The following is a 21,468-nucleotide window of genomic DNA, read 5'->3' on the forward strand; positions in this document are numbered from 1 at the left end:
AGAGACTGGCAAGCTACCCGTGACGTATTCGATATGCCAAACACAGTAACAAGTCTCATGATGGAGACATTACTGGGCCCGTTCGAGCAAATCGATGAACAATGGGAGGACTGTGACCGCGTGTTCAGGGATCACTCCCGGAAGGTTTGGGGGACCATATGGGGTGCCAGGGATCAAACCCAGGTCAGCCACGTGCAACGCAAACATTCTGCCTGCTGTACTATAGCTTCAGCCCCCACCTAGGCTGACTTTATTTTTTAATTTTTTTGCTTTTTTTGGGTCACACCTGGCAATGCACAGGGGTTACTCCTGGCCCTGCACTCAGGAATGACTCCTGGAGGTGCTCAGGGGACCATATGGGATGTTGGGAATCGAACCTGTGTTGGCCATGTGCAAGGAAAACACACTACCCACTGTGTTATCACTTTTTGGAGAGGTCACGGACCTGAGGCAGGTGATATCTTTCTATTGGAGGCCTCTGCCTGCAGAACAAGGGGTTGCCTGTACCGAGTGATGCCTTCCTGTCTCCTGGGACTGGAGAGAGACATCTGTGTGTCTCAAGGCAGGAGGACAGAAGCAGGAAAGGGTGCAGAGACTTTCCTTATTGAACACCTTCCTTTACCCATCAAAGAAATGAGAGTGAAAAAAAAATTGACCTGGAGAGCTAGCACCCTAGGTAGAGTGTTAGCCTTGCATGCGGCTGACCTGGGTTCGATCCTCAACATCCCTTAGGGTCCTCAAATCCCCATCAGGAGTGATCCCTGAGTGCAGATTCGGTAGTAATCCCTGAGTACTGCCAGGTGTGGCCCCAAAACAAAACAGACAAAAACTATAACCCAAGCTCTAACCTACTTATGATCAATTATTTCATGTCTGGCTATGGGAAACTTTCCATTATGAGACATTCTCCAGAAACTTCTACCAGCACACCTTGTAGGAGAGGAACTTGGTGACATGAACACATGGTTAAAAACATTCTTGTAGCAGTTGTAAGTGAACTAGACGATATCTGGCCCTCACAGGGCCCTCAAGCTCCGTGTTACATGGTCATTCTTCCTTCCCCTCTGACTCCAAATCTGTCTTAGGCTGGGAGAGGAAGGATGAGGTGGCAAAAGTGACTCCAACCATCTGTTTGGAGTTAATATCAGGCGCTCTCCTATCTTTCAGAGAACTGGAAAGTCACAGGGAAAATCAGTACAGCAAGGACTGAAAATCTCTATTAATCTTTGGATAGAAAAACATGAACAAGAATTTTCCATTGCCCTCCATCTGACCTTTGTCAGAAAATGGCCAACTGATATCATTTGGGAGGGATTCACAACTCAGAATCAGGGGAAATTTAATATTTTTTAGGGCTGGGTAGATCTCACATGGTAGGGCATGTACCTGTGAGACCCCGAATTCCATCCCCAGCATCGTATGTCCTCAACCCCCAGAATGACTGACTGATGCCCGCACGTGCCCCACTGGGCTTGAGCATCACTGAGCATGGGCCATGCCCCACGCCACTCCAGAAACACTGGGTGTGATCCCTATTAAAAATGATTTTTTCAAATTTCAATTTGATAACTATATTACTTGACATTGGAAAACTGAAAAGTTTAGCTTTTGTTCTTTTCAGTGCCAAGGATCAAACCCAGGGCTTCACACATGTAAAGCAAGTACCATCTTACCCTTTCTCCTCAGTACTTGAGTTCAAAATTCATGTCTCTAAAGAAATGAAATTGAGGCATTAATAAGGAATATCTTTCTATCATAATATTACTATTTTTTGGGGGGGTCACACCTGGTGATACACAGGGGTTATTCTTGGCTCTGCACTCAGGAATTACTCCTGGCAGTGCTCGGGGGGCCATATGGGATGCTGGGAATCAAACCCAGATCGGCCACGTGCAAGGCAAACGCCCTACCCGCTGTGCTATCGCTCCAGTCCCAAGTTTTGCATTTTAAACTACAGTTTAGGACTGGGCTGAGCACATGTTCTGCATGCAAGAGGCTTAGGCTTGTTTCTCCTGCACCCCCTGCCCCCCAACACCACCAGGAGACTCCACCAAGCATAGGGCCAGGAGTAACCCCTGAGCACTGCCAGGTGAAACCCCCCAAACAAACTTTTTAATGAAGCATACAGCTTGGGGGTCTGAGAAATAGCTCCAGAGACTGAGGGAATGCCTTGCAATGAAAGGTCAGATTCAAGGCCCAAAATTGCATAGCCCCCAGTTCTGCCAGGATTGACTCCTGAGCAGGGCCAGAAGTAGCGTAGCCCCTGATCACTGCAGCCCGAAAATCAAACACAAAAGAATCTGCACGCACACACACACAAAAACCCACAGGGCTGGAGCACAGCGGGTAGGGCGTTTGCCTTGCATGCAGCCGACCCAGGTTCGATTCCCAGCATCCCATATGGTCCCCTGAGCACTGCCAGCAGTAATTCCTGAGTACAAAGCCAAGAGGTAACCCCTGTGCACTGCTGGGTGTGACCCAAAAAGAAAAAAAAAAAAGAACCTACACAATTTAGTGTATTTCTTGACCCCAGAATATAGAAAGGAGAAGAACAGAGAGGGAAAGAAATCCAGAGGGGCTAGCAAGAGGAGGAGGAAGGGAAATAACGAGATGCAGGGGTCAAGGGCCGCGGGTCTGTCAGCGGTGTCGAGGTCTGTCTCTAAACCACAGCAACAACAATGCCAAAAAACATGAGATCTGAATGACGGCAGCCGAACTAAAAATATGCTGTCAAGAAGGCAGGCAGGAGGGTTGTCGGGGGACTGGGAGGGAACCCAGGGACACTGGTGGAGGGCTGGTGCTAGAACACAGTATGCCTAAAACTCAACTATGAATAACTTTGTAAATCACGGTGTCTAACTAAAAAAATGAAAAATAAGTGAATTTTATATTAGCAGAATTGTTTAACCATTATCACTCTCTAATCATAGAACATTTTATTCATCACAGAAAAAGACACTTTTTTGCTTTGTTTTTGGACCCCACCCAGCAGAGCTCAGGGGTTACTCCTGGCTCTGTACTCAGGAATCAGTCCTGGCCGGTGCTCAGGGGACCATATAGGGTGTAGGGATCGAAACCAGGTTGACCCCAAGCAAGGCAAATGCTCCACCTGCTGCATTATCTGTCCAGTCTGAGAAACTTTAGTCCTTAGCTATTCATTTCCCTCTGCCCTGGTAACCTCTTATCTACTTTCTGTCCCTAAAGACTTCCTGATTCTGGTGATTTCATAGATGTTGAATCATACAATATATGGCCTTTTTTATTTTCTTTTTTGGGTCACACCCGGCGATGCTCAGGGGTTACTCCTGGCTCTGCACTCAGGAATGACTCCTGGCAGTGCTCAGGGGACCATATGGGATGCTGGGAATCAAACACCCTGCCTGCTGTGTTATTGTTCCAGCCCCTATATGGCCTTTAATGATCCCTTCTTTCACTCAGCATGTTTTCAAAGTTCTTCCATATTATATTCCTTTTCATTGATGAATGATACTCAGTCTATGAATATACTACATTTTGCTGGAGTTATAAGCTTTCTGTTTACTTACTGTGCTTTTTATTATTATTGACCTGCCATTATAATATTTTGTTTCTATTTTTAATTTCAGTTAAGCAGCATATGCATGGAACAAAAGACTGAAAAACAAAACCCCCAAATATGACCAGTGGTTATCTAGGGCTAGCAGACAGATGGGTGTATTTTCCTCTAAATTTTATTTATTTATTTATTTATTTATTTTTTACTTTTTGGGTCACACCCAGCGAGCACAGGAGTTACTCCTGGTTCATGCACTCAGGAATTACTCCTGGCGGTGCTAAGGGGACCATATGGGATGCTCGGAATCGAACCTAGGTTGGCTGCGTGCAAGGCAAACGCCCTACCCGCTGTGCTATTCCTCCAGCCCCTCCTCTAAATTTTATACAATTGAAAGGCATCATTTTAGAAAAAAAATGATGATGAGCATTATTTTAAAGACCCTACATGTGTGGGACTGGAGAGATAGGACAGTGGGCAGGGTACCTTGCAAGCAGTAGACTTGGGTTTGATCCTTGGCGCCCCATATGGAGCCCCAAGCCCCATCAGGAGTGATCCCTGAGTGTAGAGCCAGGAGAAAGCCCTAAACAAAAACAAAAACAAAACATTCCTACAAGTGTAAAGCAAACAGACATGTACCTCCTGAGGAGATCTAACGGGACATCCAAGAAGCCTGAGCACAGAAAGGACATTATAATTTGACAATAAACCAACCTGGGATGCAACACACTCTGTATCATCTGTCACTGTCACTGTCCTTTCGTTGTTCATCGATTTACTCGAGCGGGCCCAGTAACATCTCCATTGTGACAATTGTTACTGTGTTTGTCACGTAATCTAAAAAAAATACCAAACAAACAGAGGATATTTTATTTGGGGGCCACATCCGGCATTACCCAGGGCTTACCCCTGGCTCTGGGCTTAGGAATCACTCCTGTCCTGGCCTGGAGGATCATATGGGATGCTGGGGATCGAACCTGGGTTGGCTACATGCAAGGAAATTTCCTCACCTGTTGTACAATCTTTCCAGCCTCTATTTCTTTTTTTTTTTCCTCTCTCTTTTTGGGTCACACCCAGCGAAGCACAGGGGTTACTCCTGGTTCTGCACTCAGGAATTACCCCTGGCGGTGCTCAGGGGACCATATGGGATGCTGGGAATCAAACCCAGTCGGCCCGCGTACAAGGCAAACGTCCTACCCTCTGTACTATTGCTCCAGCCCCTCCAGCCTCTATTTCATTCCATTTTTGTGGCGCTGGGAATTGACCCAGGTCACTTGCATACAGGGCATATACTTTATCATTCAGTCACATTCCTGGCCCTCAAAGAACACTTTTAAAAGGAGGATGACAGTCTGGTCAGACCTGCCACTCGGTCCAGCACACATGGTGCCTTGTATATACAAGGCCCTGGATTGGCTCCTGGGCACTAACGAAGGAGTGGGGAGTTGTCATAGAAAGGCACAAGAAACAACTGCAAAAAATTAGTCTGGGGGCTGGAGCGGTAGCACAGTAGGTAGGGCATTTGCCTTGCACGCGGCTGACACGGGTTCGATTCCCAGCATCCCATATGATCCCCTGAGCACTGCCAGGAGTGATTCCTGAGTGCAGAGCCAGGAGTAACCCCTGAGCATCTACAGGTGTGACCCAAAAAGCACTGTTACTGTCACCCCGTTGTTCAAATACGTCAGGGGTAGCTTGCCAGGCTTTGCCGTGCAGGCAAGATACTCTCGGTAGCTTGCCGGGCTCTCCGAGAAGGGCGGAGGAATTGAACTCAGTCGGCCATGTTGGCTGCGTGCAGGGCAAACGCCCTACCCGCTGTGCTGTCGCTCTAGACCCAAAAAGGGGAAAAAAAAAAAGTCCTGAAATAGTTGAACACTAATTGGATCACAAGTAATTTAAGGATCTTGCTGGTAGTAAGGTATATAATTAATATAACGTAACATAGTAAGAAACATATACACACAAATATATAGGCACATAACAAATTTACTTTATATTGCTTATTCCAACAACACTTTAAGCACTGGCTAATAGAGTGAACAGAAACTAAATCACTAAGAGCCAATCAGTGATTACTATATGATTTTGACCTATGTAAATAAAGGTAAGGTAAAGGTAAAGGCCCTCCCGTTGTTCATTGATTTGCTCGAGCGGGCCCAGTAACGTCTCCATTGTGACAATTGTTACTATGTTTGGCATATCGACTACGTCACGGGTAGCTTGCCAGGCTCTGCCGTGTGGGCGAGATACTCTCGGTAGCTTGCTGGGCTCTCTGAGAGGGGCGGAGGAATCGAACTCGGGTCGGCCATGTTGGCTGCGTGCAAGGCAAACGCCCTACCGCTGTGCTATCGCTCTAGCCCCACCTATGTAAATAAGAAAATTAAAAACCATTTAATACAATATGATAAAATGCCTATTCTCCTTTATGCATATATATGTTTTCAACTCTGGACTCTAAATTTAAAAATGTTTTTGATTTGGGAGCACACATAGTAATGCTCAGGGCTTACTTTTAGCTCTAAGCTCAGGGGTCACTCCTGGCAGAGCTTGGGGGACCATATGGGGTGTCAGGAATTGAACTTAGTCAGCCACATGTAAGGCAAGCGCCCTACCTGTTATACTATCTCTCTGGGCCCTTTTTATACCTTAAGAAGATTTTTTTAACCACAACCAGCAGTGTTCAGGGCTTACTCCTGGTTCTGTGCTCAGGATCACTTCTGGCAGGGCTCAGGAGACCAGATGGACTCTGGGGATCGAACCCCGGTCAGACCAAACTCCCTACCCACTGTACTATTACTCTATCTGCTCTGCAAATTAGTTCTGAGGATCTGTTGGAAGCAGAACACAACCTTCTGTTATTTGAATAGTCCACACCTGGACTATTACGATAAACACAGACTCAAGTAAAAAGCTGGGGAAAAAAGTAATATAGGTCTAAGTAGTAGCCTAAAAAAAGACTGGACTGTCTGTACTTATTCTGAAAAAATTGAATTCAAATTTCAAAAGGATATGAAGGCCTGAGATGGAATAATTTAATGATCAAAGGCTCTGTATATGCAGAAGGTTTAACACACATTAACATAAAAGAACTATAAAAGAAACATCTATTTAACTATCTATCTATCTATCTATATATATATATAGCAACTACTAATGGGTCTGAGTGAAAATATGGACAACATCATAGTAGTAATAAGAGATTTTAACACCCCTGTCCCCACCCCACTGTTGGATACAGCAACCAGACAAAAATTTAATAAAGAAACATTGTCCTTAAATGGAAAAATGAAAGAACTGGGCCTTCCCCCAAAAGTACACATTCTTCTCAGTGCACATGGGACATTCCTCAGGACAGACCACATACTGGGACACAAAACGAGTCTTCATAAAATCAGGAATATAGAAATTTTATCAACTTTCTTCTTGGACCACAGTGTTTTGAAGGTAGAAATGAACCACAAACAGAAAGCTAGAGGGACCAGACAGACAGTACAGTGGGCAGGGAGCTTGCCCTGTCTGCAGTTGACCTAAGTTTCATCCCCAGCACCCCATATGGTCCCCAAGCACTGCCAGGAGTGAGTGATCCCTGAGCTCAGAGTCAAGAGGGAGCCTTCAGCACCACCAGTTGTGGCCCCGAAACAAACAAAAATAAAACCCAAACAACACAGGAAGCTAGGAAAAATTCAAGACATTTGAAAACTGAACAATCCATTACTGAATAGTTAGTAGGTGAAAAAGAACATAAAGAAGAAATAAAAATATTCCTGGAGTCAACTAGGAATAAATACATAAGCTACTAGAACATATGGGACACAGACTGTGTGTTTTAAGAGGAAAGTTCATAGTAATACAGAAATCAGGAAAGACTCAAATAACTTAACTTCACACCTTATGAAACTAGAAAAAAAAACAGCAATAAAGGAGTCCAATGAGAGAATGAGAGAAAGAATACAAATTAGAGCAGAAATAAATAATATAAAGAGACCCACCCCCAGCCCCATCAATTAATAAAACCAAGAGATGGGACTTCTGTTTGGTTGATTATTTTGTTTTATTATTTATTTATTTTCTTTTCTTTTTTCGCTTTTTGGGTCACACCCGGTGATGCACAGGGGTTACTCCTGGCTCTTCACTCAGGAATTACTCCTGGCAGTGCTCGCTGGACCATATGGGATGCTGGGAATCGAACCCAGGTCGGCCACGTGCAAGGCAAACACCCTACCCATTGTGCTATCACTTCAGCCTTGTTTTATTTTTTATTTATTTTGTTTATAGTTACAAAGCTTTCATGTTTGAGCTTCAGTCATACAATGGTCGAACAAATTATGCAATATTTAATTTTTTAAATTTATTTATTTTGGGTTTGGGGGTCATACCCAGTGGTGGTCAGGGCTTACTTCTGGCTCTGGGCTCAGGGGTCACTCCAGTTGGGCCTAGGGGACCAAATGGGGTGTTGGAGATGAAACCTGGGTTGGCTTAATGCAAGGCGAGTGCCCTATCCACCTTACTATGGCTCTAGCCTGCTCTGTTGCATCTTTATCAGCAGCTATCAGTAAGAACGTCAAACTTAAAACTGTTAATGTGGTTTGAAGAGAGAACACAGCCGTGTTGACCAGGTGATGCATTTTGGTGCCTAATGGGAAATGCTCGGATCCCAAGCAGATCAGTAGTTCTCCCATTAGGCACCAAAATGCATCACCTAGTCTCTTGCCTTTCAATCTCATCAATAAAAATCCTATTTTGCATCACCCCAGGATTAGTTGGAAAGTCCGATCAATAAATGTGGTACTATGTAAATTATTTGCAGTAAAGGACTGTTGTTTTTTAATACTAAGATGGTTAGGGATAGTGTTGTTAGGGGAAAAAATGAGGGAGGGACTAAAGACTCAAGAGCTCCCTTATTTACATAGGTCATCCAATTGGTTGTTTTTCTAACTCTGATAAAGGAATACCCAACTATTTCGTTTTCCTGAAATCAGTCTACGCCCCTCATTTACATATGCCATGCAATTGGTCTTTCCCATCAGTAATCCTCATTGACATAGGGCATAACCAATCAGCTAGCAGAAACAAGGGGCAGGGATAGTAATGTCTGTGAACAGGGCCCAGTGGACGGAGCAAGTGCAGAAGCTAGCAGTTGGAAGTGAAGTTAGGCTTGGGCCTGGAGGTGGACTTGGAGATCGAAGTTAGTGACTCTGATGCTCACAGAAAAGGGTCGCCCACCGGAAGTTAGACCCACCGCAATAGCAACAAGTGTGCAATAACGGAAATTTGAAGCTAATGAAATCTAGATCCAGTCCAACCAGTAGTAGCCAAGTACTTGGTACTTGAATATTCTAATCTTGTTTCTTCTTACATCGTAGATCAGGGATGCATACCGTTTGGAACAGTGACTTATGAAATTAATTTGGTGATTATGAAAATATAAATCATGAAAAGCATTAAATAGTACAAAAACGGAAGTAGAAGACCCTTCCAGACTCCGAAGGCCCTAAGCCAGTGCCTCTGCCAGGGTAAGTACACAGGAGGTGGGCAGATCTGCGGGGGGTCGCAGGAAGAAACCCTTCTCCCCGAGCTTCAAATTCTCAGCAGCACGCTTCCTGCAGGTAGCGCCCAAGGCCCCTCGGTGCGATGTGAAACGCCAGAATGACCCTGGCACGAGCCGAGGCCGTCACGCTCCCATTTGCTTGAGGGCTTCTGCTCCTACTTCCACGACCTGCTGGACGAGGCTGGGAGCCTGGGCGCCCAGGGCTGGTCGCACTATCGGGTAGACGCGGCCAGGACTAAGGCGTAGTTCCACATGGCAGCCGCTAGGGCGCGCTCGTGCTGCCCCGGGCCGGGCCGGGCCGGGTCCCTATGTGCGCACGCGTGGCTCCCGCCCCGCTCCCCGCGCCCACAGCGGTACGTTTGGGCGGCGCCTTCCGACCATCTTTGGAGGCGGCGTGCGGCGGCGGCGGCGGCGAGCCGGGCGGAAGTGCGGCGCGGCGGCTCAGCCCGGGCCGCTGCGGGAGGAAGACGCGGGCCTGGAGCGGAAGTGTAACTCCGCGGCCGGCTGGGCGGGGCTGGGGAGGCGCAGGGCGCTGCGATTGGCCCTCGGCGGGGGCGGCGGCGGCGATTGGCCCCGGCGGAGGTGAGCGGTGTGGCGGCCGTTTGAATTCAAAAGTGGCGGCTGTTGGTGCCCGGGGCGCGCCTGTGTTTTGCGTGGCGTCCGGGGCCGAGAACGCGGGGCCCGCGAGCCCCGGCGCTCGGCTCGTGTTCCATTGCGCTTCCCGAGCCTGTGAAGGACGGAGCCGGACATGGAGCCGCACGTGAGTAGGGGCCGGCGCGGTCCCCGAGAGCCGGGTCGAGGCGGTCCGTGTCCGAGGCGGGCGAGCTCCGGGCTCCAGACCTGCCTGCCTGGAAGGAGACGGTCCTGCGCCTCCGCGGCGTGGAAAGGGGCACGGGGGCGAGAGTGGAGAAGCCAGGGAGCGGCCCCCCGAGGCCCGGGACGCCCTGTGCCTGCCCTGCCCCGCGATTCCGGGGGCGCCGCTCCCTGCCCACTTTTCATGCCTCCAGGATTTCACATTCCAGCGGCGCAGGCCTGTCGGACCCGTGCCTGGCTCTCCATTCCCACCCAGGATTGCACCGTGTGCTTGAGTTCCGAGATGAGCCCCCACCGCTGTGTCTGAAGGGGCCCGTCGGGATGGCCCCCGCTTTGTACGCAGTCGCCTGGGTCCGATCCCGGCACCACATAGGGTTCCCTGGTCCCTCTAGGGGTCACTCCTGAGCACAGAGAATAGGCAGTGGTCCCATAGTACTCCTCTATCCCCCCGAAGGAAATAGTCATATCTCTTGCTTTTGTACCCTCATTGCTGCTGCTTTGGGGTGTAGGGAGAAGAGAAAGTGCTAATGCAGTCCAGAGGACCCCTTTTTCTCCTCCCCCAGGTTATATATGGGACTTAATATACCTCTCTGTATCCCATAACCACCTCCAATATACTTCAGTGGAGTATATTGACTTCTAGAAAAGGGAGCTGGCCTGAACCCCTGTTTACTAGGATTTCACGTTTAGATTTACCCAAACCCAAGCTTCATCCTGAAGTCTTCACGTCCTGACATCTAACGATCATAAACTGTGATGTGTCAGTGAAAAATAGAATTTTGCTTTTAGTCATCAGCTGTTTACTGATCACCTACTATGTGCGAGGCAGAGTTGTCCTTTTTGTTTCTTTGGGGGCAAACTAGGACTTGGTCACCACAGGTAGGAAGATCTCGGGCCCAATCCTCAGCACAAACTGAGCCTGGTAAAGGAGAACACTGTCCACCTCCGCCACCTCACATTGTACTTGGTTGGCCTCAGCCTGAGGGCCACTTGCTGGGCTAGCCTGGGCAAGCCAGCCTGCTGGCAGTTCCTCCTCATTCCTGGGAGGAGAATCTCTGACGCCCACCCTGCTCCTGGCTCTGAAGCCATCTGGGCTGGGGTGAGCAGCCCAGTCAGAACCAGTCTGCCTGCATTCAATGCTCCCGTGCTTCTCCCCTCCCCACCTCACCCCCACTCCCTTGCCGAAGACCTTAGATAAGTTGTTTTACCTTGTAGGGCCTCCTCAGTGGGCTGCTGTGAGGATTCAGTAAGTTGATATAGAAAAGACATTTTGAATATTTCATCATTAGGGGTTAGGGGTGACGGATGGTGGAGTTGGGCAGATCCTGCACTTCCGGTTTCTGAGGCCTTGGGTTAGAAGAATCAGTAAAACAGTTTAATGCATGCTCTCTTCCCACTCAGTCGTTACACGTACCCAGCTCCTACCCTTTCCCTTATTTAAGCTTAGGAGCAGGAGCGATAGGATGCTTGCCTTGCATGTAGCCAACCCAGGTTTGGTCCCTGGCACCCCATATAATCTCCCAAGCCTGCCATGAGTGATCACTGAGCACTGCCAGGTGTGGCATTTTAATTTTAAAAATTCTCAGCTCTGGGGCTGGAGTGGCAGCACAGCGGGTAGGGCGTTTGCCATGCACACGGCCTGACCCGGGTTCAATTCCCAGCATCCCATATGGTCCCCTGAGCATGTCCAGGAGTGATTCCTGAGTGCATGAACCAGGAGTAACCCCTGCGCATCGCTGGGTGTTACCCAAAAAGGAAAAAAAATTCTCAGCTCTAACTAGAAGCGCCTATTGGTTTCCTAGCCTTGCCAAGAATGTTTGAGTTTTTAACCTTTGAAAAGTGTCCATTTCTCTCTGCTTGCTTAAATGTTCCCCTTAAGATTAGCTGAACTCCAGTGTCTAGCCAGACTTCCTTTCCCTTTAAGATTTTCACTTTTCTTGGGGCCAAAGTGATAGTACAACGAGCAGGGCATTTGCCTTGCACATGGCTGACTCAATCCCTGGCATCCCATATAGTTCCCTGAGCACCACCAGGAGTAATTTATGAGCACAGAGCCAGGAGTAATCCCTGAGCACTGCTGGATGTTGCCCCCAAATCTCCCCCCCCAATTTTTTTATTTTTCACTTTTCTGATGGGGTGTGTCATAACCTACAGTGCTTAGGGCTGACTTCTGGCTCTGAGCCTCTTGGGTCACTCCTGGTGGTGCTTGGGGGGCCATATATGGTGCCAGGAATCAAACTTGATTTGGCCACATGCAAGGCAAGAGCCTTCCTACTTTATCTCTGTGGGCCCAAGAGTCCCTTTTTTGTATTAGGGCCCGCTTCTCTCTATGCCTTCTAGCTGGCCCATGATCTGTGAGCCCTGGAATGAGGCGCAGGACGTACTTACTCATCATGGCTGTTGAGTACCATCACAATTGGGCTGGAAAACCCAAAAAGGAGGAATTTTTGGGACCTCCGTGCACATTAGGATACCTGGGATGTTGTGTCTCTTTTCTGGTTTGTGGGCTGTACCTGGCCGTGCCCAGGGGCCACTCCCAGCAGTGCTGGAGGTCTGCGCCATGCGGGAATGGAAGCCGGGCTCCTGGTGCCCGGCAGGAGCTCCAGTCTTTTTGTTTTTTTTTGCTTCTTGGGTCACACCCGGTGATGCACAGGGGTTATTCCTGGCTCATGCACTCAGGAATTACTCCTGACGGTGCTCGAGGGACCATATGGGATGCTGGGAATCGAACCCGGGTTGGCTGCGTGCAAGGCAAACACCCTACCCACTGTGCTATCACTCCAGCCCCTGGAGCTCCAGTCTTTACCCCCTGCCTGTCCTGACAATCGCCTTTTCTCAGCAGAGGTCCCCGTTGTTGGAAGTCAAGGGGAACATAGACCTGAAGAGACCCCTGCTCAAGGCCACTTCTCGGCTGCCTCTCTCGGGAAGCAGGCTTAAGAGGAGGCCCGAGCAGATGGAGAATGCCTTGGAGCCGCAGAAGGTGAGTGGGTTTGGGTGGCTTGAGAGTGGGGAGGGAGGAGGGAGGTCAGGGGTCGGGGGTGGGGAGAGAATGCGAGTGAGCACCAACTGGGAAAGGTACAACCATGGACCATGCCCTTGTCTTTTCTCAGAAAAGGATGCGAGGCTTGGACCTGACGACCAAGACAGCCACTTCCCACCCCAGAGCGTCTGTCCTTAACGCAGTTCCCCAGACACAAGGTGACCCAGGTGCCTTCCCTCCTTCTTCCTCTCCTGCCTTTCAGTGAGGCTGATTCTGCTCAGCTTCTCTGTTTCCCTTGGTTCAAAATTCTGAAGACATGAAAGTTGTTCCAGAGTGAAAAGTAGCCCTGGTGGGGGAGAGTCCCCTTCTCATAGGGACAGCTGTGTCCTTGCAGGCATTGTCTGTGGGTCCGCCAACGTCTGGCTGCATTGTCCCATGTTTGTACCCACACCGCAGCATGCTCTGCCCACGGTGCCACCCGCCTGGCCTCTGTGCGCGTCTTGCTCCAGGCTGGTTGCTGGCGTGTTGACTCATGTTGGTGTGAGGAAGGTGCTTTAGGGTCTGGTCTAATAATCTTTAGAGGAAACATCTCCAGTCTATGGGTGTGGCTGTATAGGGACGCAGAGGCTGGCCTCTCTGAGGCCCCTCCCGGCTTGAATTCCCAGCACCCCAACAGCAGCCCTCGCCCTCACAACCCAGGCCAGCAGGAGTACCCACCTCGGAGAGTGATTTTTCTGCTCTTCCTCTCTCCCCTACCTGGCAGCTCCAAAAGTCCCCAGGAAGACGGCACCCCGGTGTTCCACAGGTAATTGCTCTTAGAAGCTGGGGCGGGTGGATTCGGGTGTGGGTCACGGGGGAATGGGGCAGGGGGCGGGACCCCGACTCTGTCCTTTAAAGCCAGTGCTTTGGTTGTCTAGTGTTGAAGACTCAGAAGCCAGGCCCGGCCGCTCCTGCCCAGAAACCCAGCAGTAGGTGACACCCATAACCCTGGGGTGCGAGGCGGGGATGGGGCGAGGAGGGGGTGAGTACCCCGGAGCGACCCCTTGTTCTCCGCCTTGTCTGGAGGGGAGGGAGTTTACAGCACCGGGGCCACCTTCAAGGCTTGATGGGGGGGGAGAGCGTGCCCCGACCTTGGTTTTTTCTGCGCCCATCTCAGCATCTGCCGCCCCTCCTGTGCCCGGAGGGAAGCGACCCGGCAAGCGCCCGGCCTGGGACATCAAGGGTCAGTTATCCGATGTCAGCGCGGAGCTGAAGTGCTGCCGGGAGAAGGTCCAGGCCCTGACTAGGGAGAACCAGCAGCTCCGGGAGCAGCTCGGGGAGGCTCAGCAGCAGGCCACGACCTTGGGGGCCGAGCGCAGCGCCCGAGATGAGGAGCTGGTCCAGGCGCGAGCCCAGGTCGCGCAGGGCCAGCAGGAGCTGGAGGTCCTGAAGGGCCGAGTCCTGGAGCTGGAGGAGCGGCTGGGCGCGCAGGAGAGCCTTGTGCGGGAGCTGCAGAGCGAGCAGCGGGGGCTGCGGGAGGAGCGCAGCATGCTGGCGGAGCGGCTGGACCAGCAGGAGGTGAGCGTCCACGCCTCCCTTTCAGGGCACCTCCCCTCCCCACTCCCCTGAGCTTCACACCCTCTTGTCCCCCCAGAACCCCTCCTGCCTACCCTGGGCTGTCCCGGCTCCCCCTGGAAGTGTCTCCCCTTCTGCCTTACCCCCACCTCCTTCCTGACCCCCGACCCCTGCGGCAGGGGATAGCGTGCTCAGGAGGTGGAACAGAGCTCATTCCACACGGCCCTCCCGGCGATGCCGGGCGCAGACCCCCCGGGAATATCCCTGTTGTGTTCCCTGGACTCCTTGCCGAGCACCAACCAGGGGAATGACAGCATCAGCACCAATCAGCTGTTAGGACAGTATCTCCAGACTCTCTTCTCCCTTGGGGGACATTCTGCATGTGCTTATCTGGAACTTTCTCTTGGACTTCCTAGATAGCCTCGATACTCTTCGTCCAGCCCCACTAGACGGTCCGGGAGAACCCCTTGATTCCCTTCTCACACACCATTCCCTCTCCGACCCAGCTTCTGGGAGGTAGGGCACACCCCTGACTCTACCATAACCGTTTCTCGGCTTTCGTTCTTCTCGGCCGCATCTTTGTTCCGGGCAGAGGAAGCTGCAGGAGTCCGAAGCAGCCCTGTCGGGCAGCCAGGCGGAGGTGGCGTCTCTGCGGCAGGAGACTGCAGCGCAGGCAGCCCTGCTGACCGAGCGCGGGGACCGGCTCCACGCACTCGAGATGGAGCGCCGGCGGCTACACAACCAGCTGCAGGAGCTCAAAGGCAACATCCGCGTGTTCTGCCGGGTCCGCCCAGTGCTGCCGGGGGAGCCCAGCCCGCTCCCTGGCTTCCTCCAGTTCCCCTCTGGCCCTGGCGGCCCCTCGGAAACTCCCACTCGCCTGAGCCTCTCCCGAGCCGACGAGCGGCGATCCACTCTGAGTGGGGTGCCAGCCCCCACCCTCCGCCACGACTTTTCCTTTGACCGGGTGTTCCCCCCAGGCAGCGGGCAGGAGGAAGTGTTCGAGGAGATAGCCATGCTCGTCCAGTCTGCCCTGGATGGCTACCCCGTGTGCATCTTTGCCTACGGTCAGACGGGCAGCGGCAAGACCTTCACGATGGAGGGGGGCCCTGGGGGAGACCCTCAGGTGGAGGGGCTGATACCTCGGGCCATGCGGCACCTCTTCTCTGTGGCCCGGGAGATGAGTGGCCAGGGCTGGACCTACAGCTTTGTGGCCAGCTATGTGGAGATCTACAATGAGACTGTCCGAGATCTACTGGCCACGGGCAAGGGGAAGGGCCAGGCCGGGGAGTGTGAGATCCGCCGGGCAGGGCCAGGGAGCGAGGAGCTGACAGTCACCAATGCCCGCTACGTCCCCGTCTCCTGTGAGAAAGAGGTGAGGCCCCGGGTGTGCTGGTGTTGGAACGTGGGGGCCACAGGTGGGTTTGGCTGTCGGCTGTCATGTAGATTCTCTTGATGGAAGTAGGCAGTGGAGAAGGGGATTCTCTGACGCCTGGTGATTGTCACAGGCGTCACTAGTGGTGCCAGCTCAGTGGTCACGGCACCTTTGCCGGCTCTCTGCCCTTCCCGAGCGTCCCTGTCCTGGCCACACTTGCCTGGAAGAGCTTAAAGCAGTGAGGCTGTCCCTGGCCTCCCTTGCTCTCGGAAACCTTCACCCCACCCTAGCACCCCCTTTTTCTGTTTTATTCCTTAGTCCATCTGGGCATTTGGCATCATTTGGTCTCTGGACTGGCTGGCAAAGCAAGCGCCCGGGGGCAGGGGCTGGCTTGGTCGTCACCGTCCCTGCATGGAGCTGCCTGACCCTGCCTCCCTGCCTCTCTTGTGCTCCCCATCCACAGGTGGAGGCCCTGATACACCTGGCCCGCCAGAACCGGGCAGTGGCCCGCACAGCCCAGAACGAGCGGTCCTCGCGCAGCCACAGTGTGTTCCAGCTGCAGATCTGCGGGGAGCACACCGCGCGGGGCCTGCAGTGTGGTGCTCCCCTCAGTCTGGTGGACCTGGCGGGAAGTGAGCGGCTAGACCCGGCCTTAGCCGGGGGCCCCGGGGAGCGGGAGCGCCTCCGGGAGACACAGGCCATCAACAGCAGTCTGTCCACGCTGGGCCTGGTCATCATGGCCCTGAGCAACAAGGTGAGAACGGGGCTGAGGGGCTGCTGGGGAGCGCTGCCCTGCTAAACCCTCTCCTAATCAGCTGTTCCCTGCCCCTCTAGGAGTCCCACGTGCCTTACCGGAACAGCAAGCTCACCTACCTGCTGCAGAATTCTCTGGGCGGGAGTGCCAAGATGTGGGTGCAGGGGAGAGGCAGAAGGGGCGTGGTGGGAAGCGTGGTGCTGGGCTCCACCGTGGAGACGGGGTCCTGGCTCTGTCTTAGCCATGGCCGTCGGGCTTCGGCCCCCTTCGTTCTCCCCGCAGGCTCATGTTTGTGAACATCTCCCCGCTGGAAGAGAACTTCTCCGAGTCCCTCAACTCCCTGCGCTTTGCGTCCAAGGTATGTCGCCCACTAAGGCAGACTGCCGCCCTGAGCGGGGCTCCCTGGGCCTCCACATTCATTCCCGTGGGATTTACAATGGTCAGGTACTTGGCACTACTCAATTTTAACCATTGACATTTGAAGGTTTTTAAATTAAGTCTTAAAGTAGGTCATCGAAATCTGGGCTGCGGCGATAGATAGCACAGCGGGCAGGGCGTCTGCATCTTGGACGCGGCCGAAATGGTCGACATGGCCCACTGGAGTTCGATCCGTCCACCCCTCTCGGAGAGCCCGGCAAGCTACCAAGAGTATCTCGCCCAAAAGGCAAAGCCCGGCAAGATACCCGTAACGTGTATTCATTCGATATGCCAAACACAGTAACAAGTCTCACAATGTTATTGGGCCCGCTCGAGCAAATCGATGAACAACGGGAGGACAGTGACAGTGACAATTAAACTCTAGAGGAAACCACATATGGAGCTGGAGGGATAGCAGAGCCGGGAAGGTGCTTGTCTCCAACGTGGCCAACCCAGGTTTCATTCCCAGCACCCCCATAGGGGGCTGCCAAGCCCGACCAGGTGTGGTCCCTGAGCACAAAGCCAGGAGTAAGCCTGAGTATCTTCGGGTGTGGTTCGGAAATCCAGAGGGAAAAAACACACATAATAAAGTTTTGCCTCCACCCCTATCTACCTCGTGGCATCCCCCTGCCCCCTAAGGAGTCATTTCTATCCTCGTATCCTTCAGTGCTTTTCTCCCTCATTTTTGTCCAGGACAAACCCTCTGTGTCTGCTTATTCACTCCCCTAGGAAAGAGCTCTCCCTCCCCCTCCTCCCCATCATTCTTCTTGGCCACACAGTTCCAGCCATGGGAGGAACCAAGCACAGAGGCCTGGATGTGAGGCCCTGGGCTGGATCCCAGTGCCGCATGATCCTCCAAGCCCTGCTGAGGTGACCCTGGTGGCCCTCTGCGTTGGGTTGAGTCTTACCTGTAGTGGCCCCTGGGCCCCTGAGCACTGCTTGAGAGGCACTGCTCTCACATGTCCCCTGTCCTCTAGCCCCCGCCCCCCCAAAATAAAACTTCCAATATTACTCTCCTCATTGGCACACAAAAACGTCCCGTTATTTTTACATCATCCTTGGACACTGCTCTGCAGATGTACCAAAATTGATCCACCGGTTCCCTCTGCTGGTCACTTTGATTGTTTCCAGCCTGTCTGCTATAAACCAGGCCGTGTTGACTACCTTTTGGACATAGCCATTTTGGATTCGTTTAATTACAGCTGAGTCTCTCGGGAGAGATTCCTTGAAATGGGATTGCTGGATCAAAGGAGACTTAAAACTTTTTCAGACCTCATTGGATATTGTCTGTCTATTCAGGTTACAGACCCCACAAGCGGTAGTTCTGGCTGTGAATTATTTAGGATGCTTGTATTCTCTCCACCAAGGCTAAGAAAGTCTCCCACCTCCCTCCCTCCCACGCAGTGTGCGTGGGGCCTACAGACCACTCTTGTTTTCCATTCACATCTTGCTGTGCTGGGTGCTACCAAGGCCACCTCCGGCGGTGCTTAAGCGCCTATGTGGTGCCAGAGATGGAACCCAGGACCACTGCAGGCTTGGCATGCACCCCTGCCCTTTGATCTGGCTCCCCATCTCCCTCAGAACTTTACTGCTTTTTTTTTTCTTTTTTGGATCACAACTGGCAATGCACAGGGGTTACTCCTGGCTCTGCACTCAGGAATTACCCCTGGTGGTGCTCAGGGAACCATATGGGATGCTGGGAATTGAACCCGGATCGGCCACGTGCAAGGCAAATGCCTTACCCGCTGTGCTATTGCTCCAGCCCTTTTACTGCTTGTTTTACAGGGTAATTTTTCTCTCTGGTAATTGTTAGTCCTTTGTAAAATGTAGCCCTGTGATTCCGGCTTTATTTAGGGTCTCTTATCAAATGTCCCCCAGTCAGTGTTGGAAGCTGCATGGAGGGAGTATGCTTAGAACCTTAGCACTGTTCTGCTCTTCTGTTTTGATTAGAATTTCTCTTGCACTCTTGCGGGTTCATTTAGATTCATAACAACTAATGCATATACTCTGACATGTTCTAATACCCAGTTTAGTGAAAGAGTAGGGAGTGCCTGTTTCATGTGGCTCTGGAGTTAAATAGGGTCATTTAATATGTATTTATATATAAAACACCATATTCTGGACTTTGGTAGTTTCCTCATCATTTTTATCTGATAGATTCAGTTTTATTAGTTTCTTGGGGGGCTTTTTTTTTTTTTTGGTTTGTTTGGTGTTTGGGCTATACCTGGTAACGCTCAAGGATTACCCCTGTCTCTGCACTCAGGAACTATTCCTGGCAGTGCTTGGGGGGCCATTTGAGATGCTGGAGACTGAGCTGGATTGGCCACATGCAAAGCAAGCACCTTATCTTTGTACTATTGCTCCAGCATTAAGGGTTGTTTTTTTTTGTTTTGTTTTGTTTTTTGCTTTTTGTGTCACACTTGGCGATGCACAAGGGTTACTCCTGGCTTTGCACTCAGGAATTACTACTGGCGGTGCTGGGGGACCATATGGAATGCTGGGAATTGAACCTGGGTTGGCTGCGTGCAAGGCAAACACCCTACCCGCTGTGCTATCATTCCAGCCACCCAGCATTAGTTTTAATTAGTTTGAACTTGTTTTAAATCTGGCAGGAAATTTTAGATAATATATGATACTTTCTGTTGCATCATGTCAGGAGTATTTATTTTGTGAAGATGCTTATATTTTTGGAAATATGAGGAGAGGAGGCCATTAAGTAAAAGTAAAGAATTATGCACCTCAAGTTCGGATGTGACAATTCCAAAATGAAATGCTGTCACTTTTTTAAAAAATTAAAAAAAAATATAGACAAAAGCCATAACTGTTAATGTAGTTCTAGAGTTGAAATTGATTAGATAACAAAACTCTAATATAAAAATTGATAGGCACTTCATATTTTTAATTCCACTTTTGTGGGGGGGGGTGGAGTGGGATTTGTGTAGTGCTGGTGGTTATACAAGTTACTCCTGGCCCTGTGCTCAGGGGTTGTTTGTGGAAGTGCTCCAGAGACCAGGTGGTCCCTGGGATTAAACTGCAGTGACCACATGCAAGGCAAGCACCTTATCTCCAGCACAAGCTTTCTGACCCTAATTATTCCACACAGTTTTGTTTTTATTTTGGGGCAATACCTAGCAGTGCTCAGGGTTTAGTCCTGGCTCTGCGCTGAGGGATCACTCCTGGCTGGCTCAGGGAACCATGTGGGGTGCTGGGATCAAACATGGGTTGGCTGCGTGCAAGGCAAGTGCTCTAACCTGCTATGCTAAGGATTGAATCCAGGCCCTCACATGTGTAAGACAAGTGGCTCTAAAAATTCCCTATTAATGTTTTTTATTCAATGATCTTATTACTGACCTATTATTTCATTAGCGGGGTGGTTATTTAGGGGTGGGAACAGGAAGAGCCAGGGGATTGAATTCGGCCTCATACATGCAAAGCATGCATTTTAACCCCTAGCCATCTCCCCAGACTCCGGAGTATTAAAATAGTGATGTTTCCCCCCTTAATTTTCTCCATTCTGCACTTTCTAGTCACTAAAGAACTTCCTTATGCCATTTTTTTGCTGGCTCTGAAATTCGGTCTGTATCAAAAAGTCAGGATAAATACTGGATTCTTGATCAGTTTTCATACTCTAATGATATCCTGGCAACTTCCCAAGGCAATCTTGACTTCCAGCGAGTATTGTGTGTGTGAGGGGGGGATCATTTTACAGAAGCTTATGTGTCTGATAGCTTGTGTTGTCGTTATTCTTGCCAAGACCTTTGGGACCTTCCATCTTGGCTCCTGTCCTGAACCTGGGGCAGGCCCGTAGGGGTTTTCATTCCAGATCAGGTTTATTTCCTGCTCTATGCTTGGAACCGTTTATTTTCCGGCATGCCTTGGCTCATCAGTGACTGTTGGCGGCTTCTCTAATAGGAAGAGAGGCTTTGCTGGAAATGGAAACTCATTGCTCGTGGGTGCAGAACTCCTCTCTGCGTTCTTTCTCTGGCTATTTTGGGGTAGATTCCAGACCTATTGTGCCTGACCTCACCGTAACAAGAACCACTCTGAGCCCCAGCCCTTTTTTCCAGTCTTCCCTGAGAGCAGCACCCCTTATATTGGAGGCCATTTGAGGGAAAACTCGCAGGGGGATGGGCCCGCGCTGGGCCTGCATGCATGTGCCAGGAAGTTTCTTTGCTTGCTCTGAAAACTTCATTTGTTCCCTTCCAACAGGTGAACCAGTGTGTCATTGGAACTGCCCAAGCCAACAAGAAGTGAAGACAGACCCAGTTTCTGAGATGGGGAGTGGAGGGGAGGTGCTGAGGGATACTTTATGGGAGGGGGTGCTGTATATGGGCTATGAAATAAATTGTTTTAAATAAAGATTCATGACTGCATACTAAGAGATTGTTTTCGTCATTTTTGGGAGATGGATTTGTCCACAGTCCCAAGTACTTTTGCAGGCGGGTGGGGGGGAGGGTTGATCCCCCCGGTCCGACCCCCCTATCCGGCCAGTCCGCAG

The 21,468-nt window shown here is 51.0% G+C and overlaps 1 protein-coding gene across 1 annotated transcript; it reads left to right on the forward strand.

Moving 5' to 3' along the window:
* The first annotated feature begins 9,727 nt into the window (after window positions 1-9,727).
* KIFC1 (kinesin family member C1) lies at window positions 9,728-21,260 on the forward strand. The gene is made up of 11 exons (XM_056132447.1): window positions 9,728-9,840; window positions 12,736-12,873; window positions 13,004-13,091; window positions 13,637-13,678; window positions 13,791-13,841; window positions 14,030-14,430; window positions 15,020-15,799; window positions 16,263-16,553; window positions 16,634-16,707; window positions 16,836-16,911; window positions 21,180-21,260. Exons 1-11 carry the CDS (start codon window positions 9,829-9,831, stop codon window positions 21,222-21,224), a joined length of 1,998 nt encoding a protein of 665 aa, XP_055988422.1. The 5' UTR covers window positions 9,728-9,828; the 3' UTR covers window positions 21,225-21,260.
* The last annotated feature ends 208 nt before the right edge of the window (window positions 21,261-21,468 follow it).

Source organism: Sorex fumeus, unplaced genomic scaffold (genome assembly GCF_029834395.1).
Source record: "Sorex fumeus unplaced genomic scaffold, SorFum_2.1 ptg000094l, whole genome shotgun sequence".
NCBI lineage: Eukaryota > Metazoa > Chordata > Mammalia > Eulipotyphla > Soricidae > Sorex > Sorex fumeus.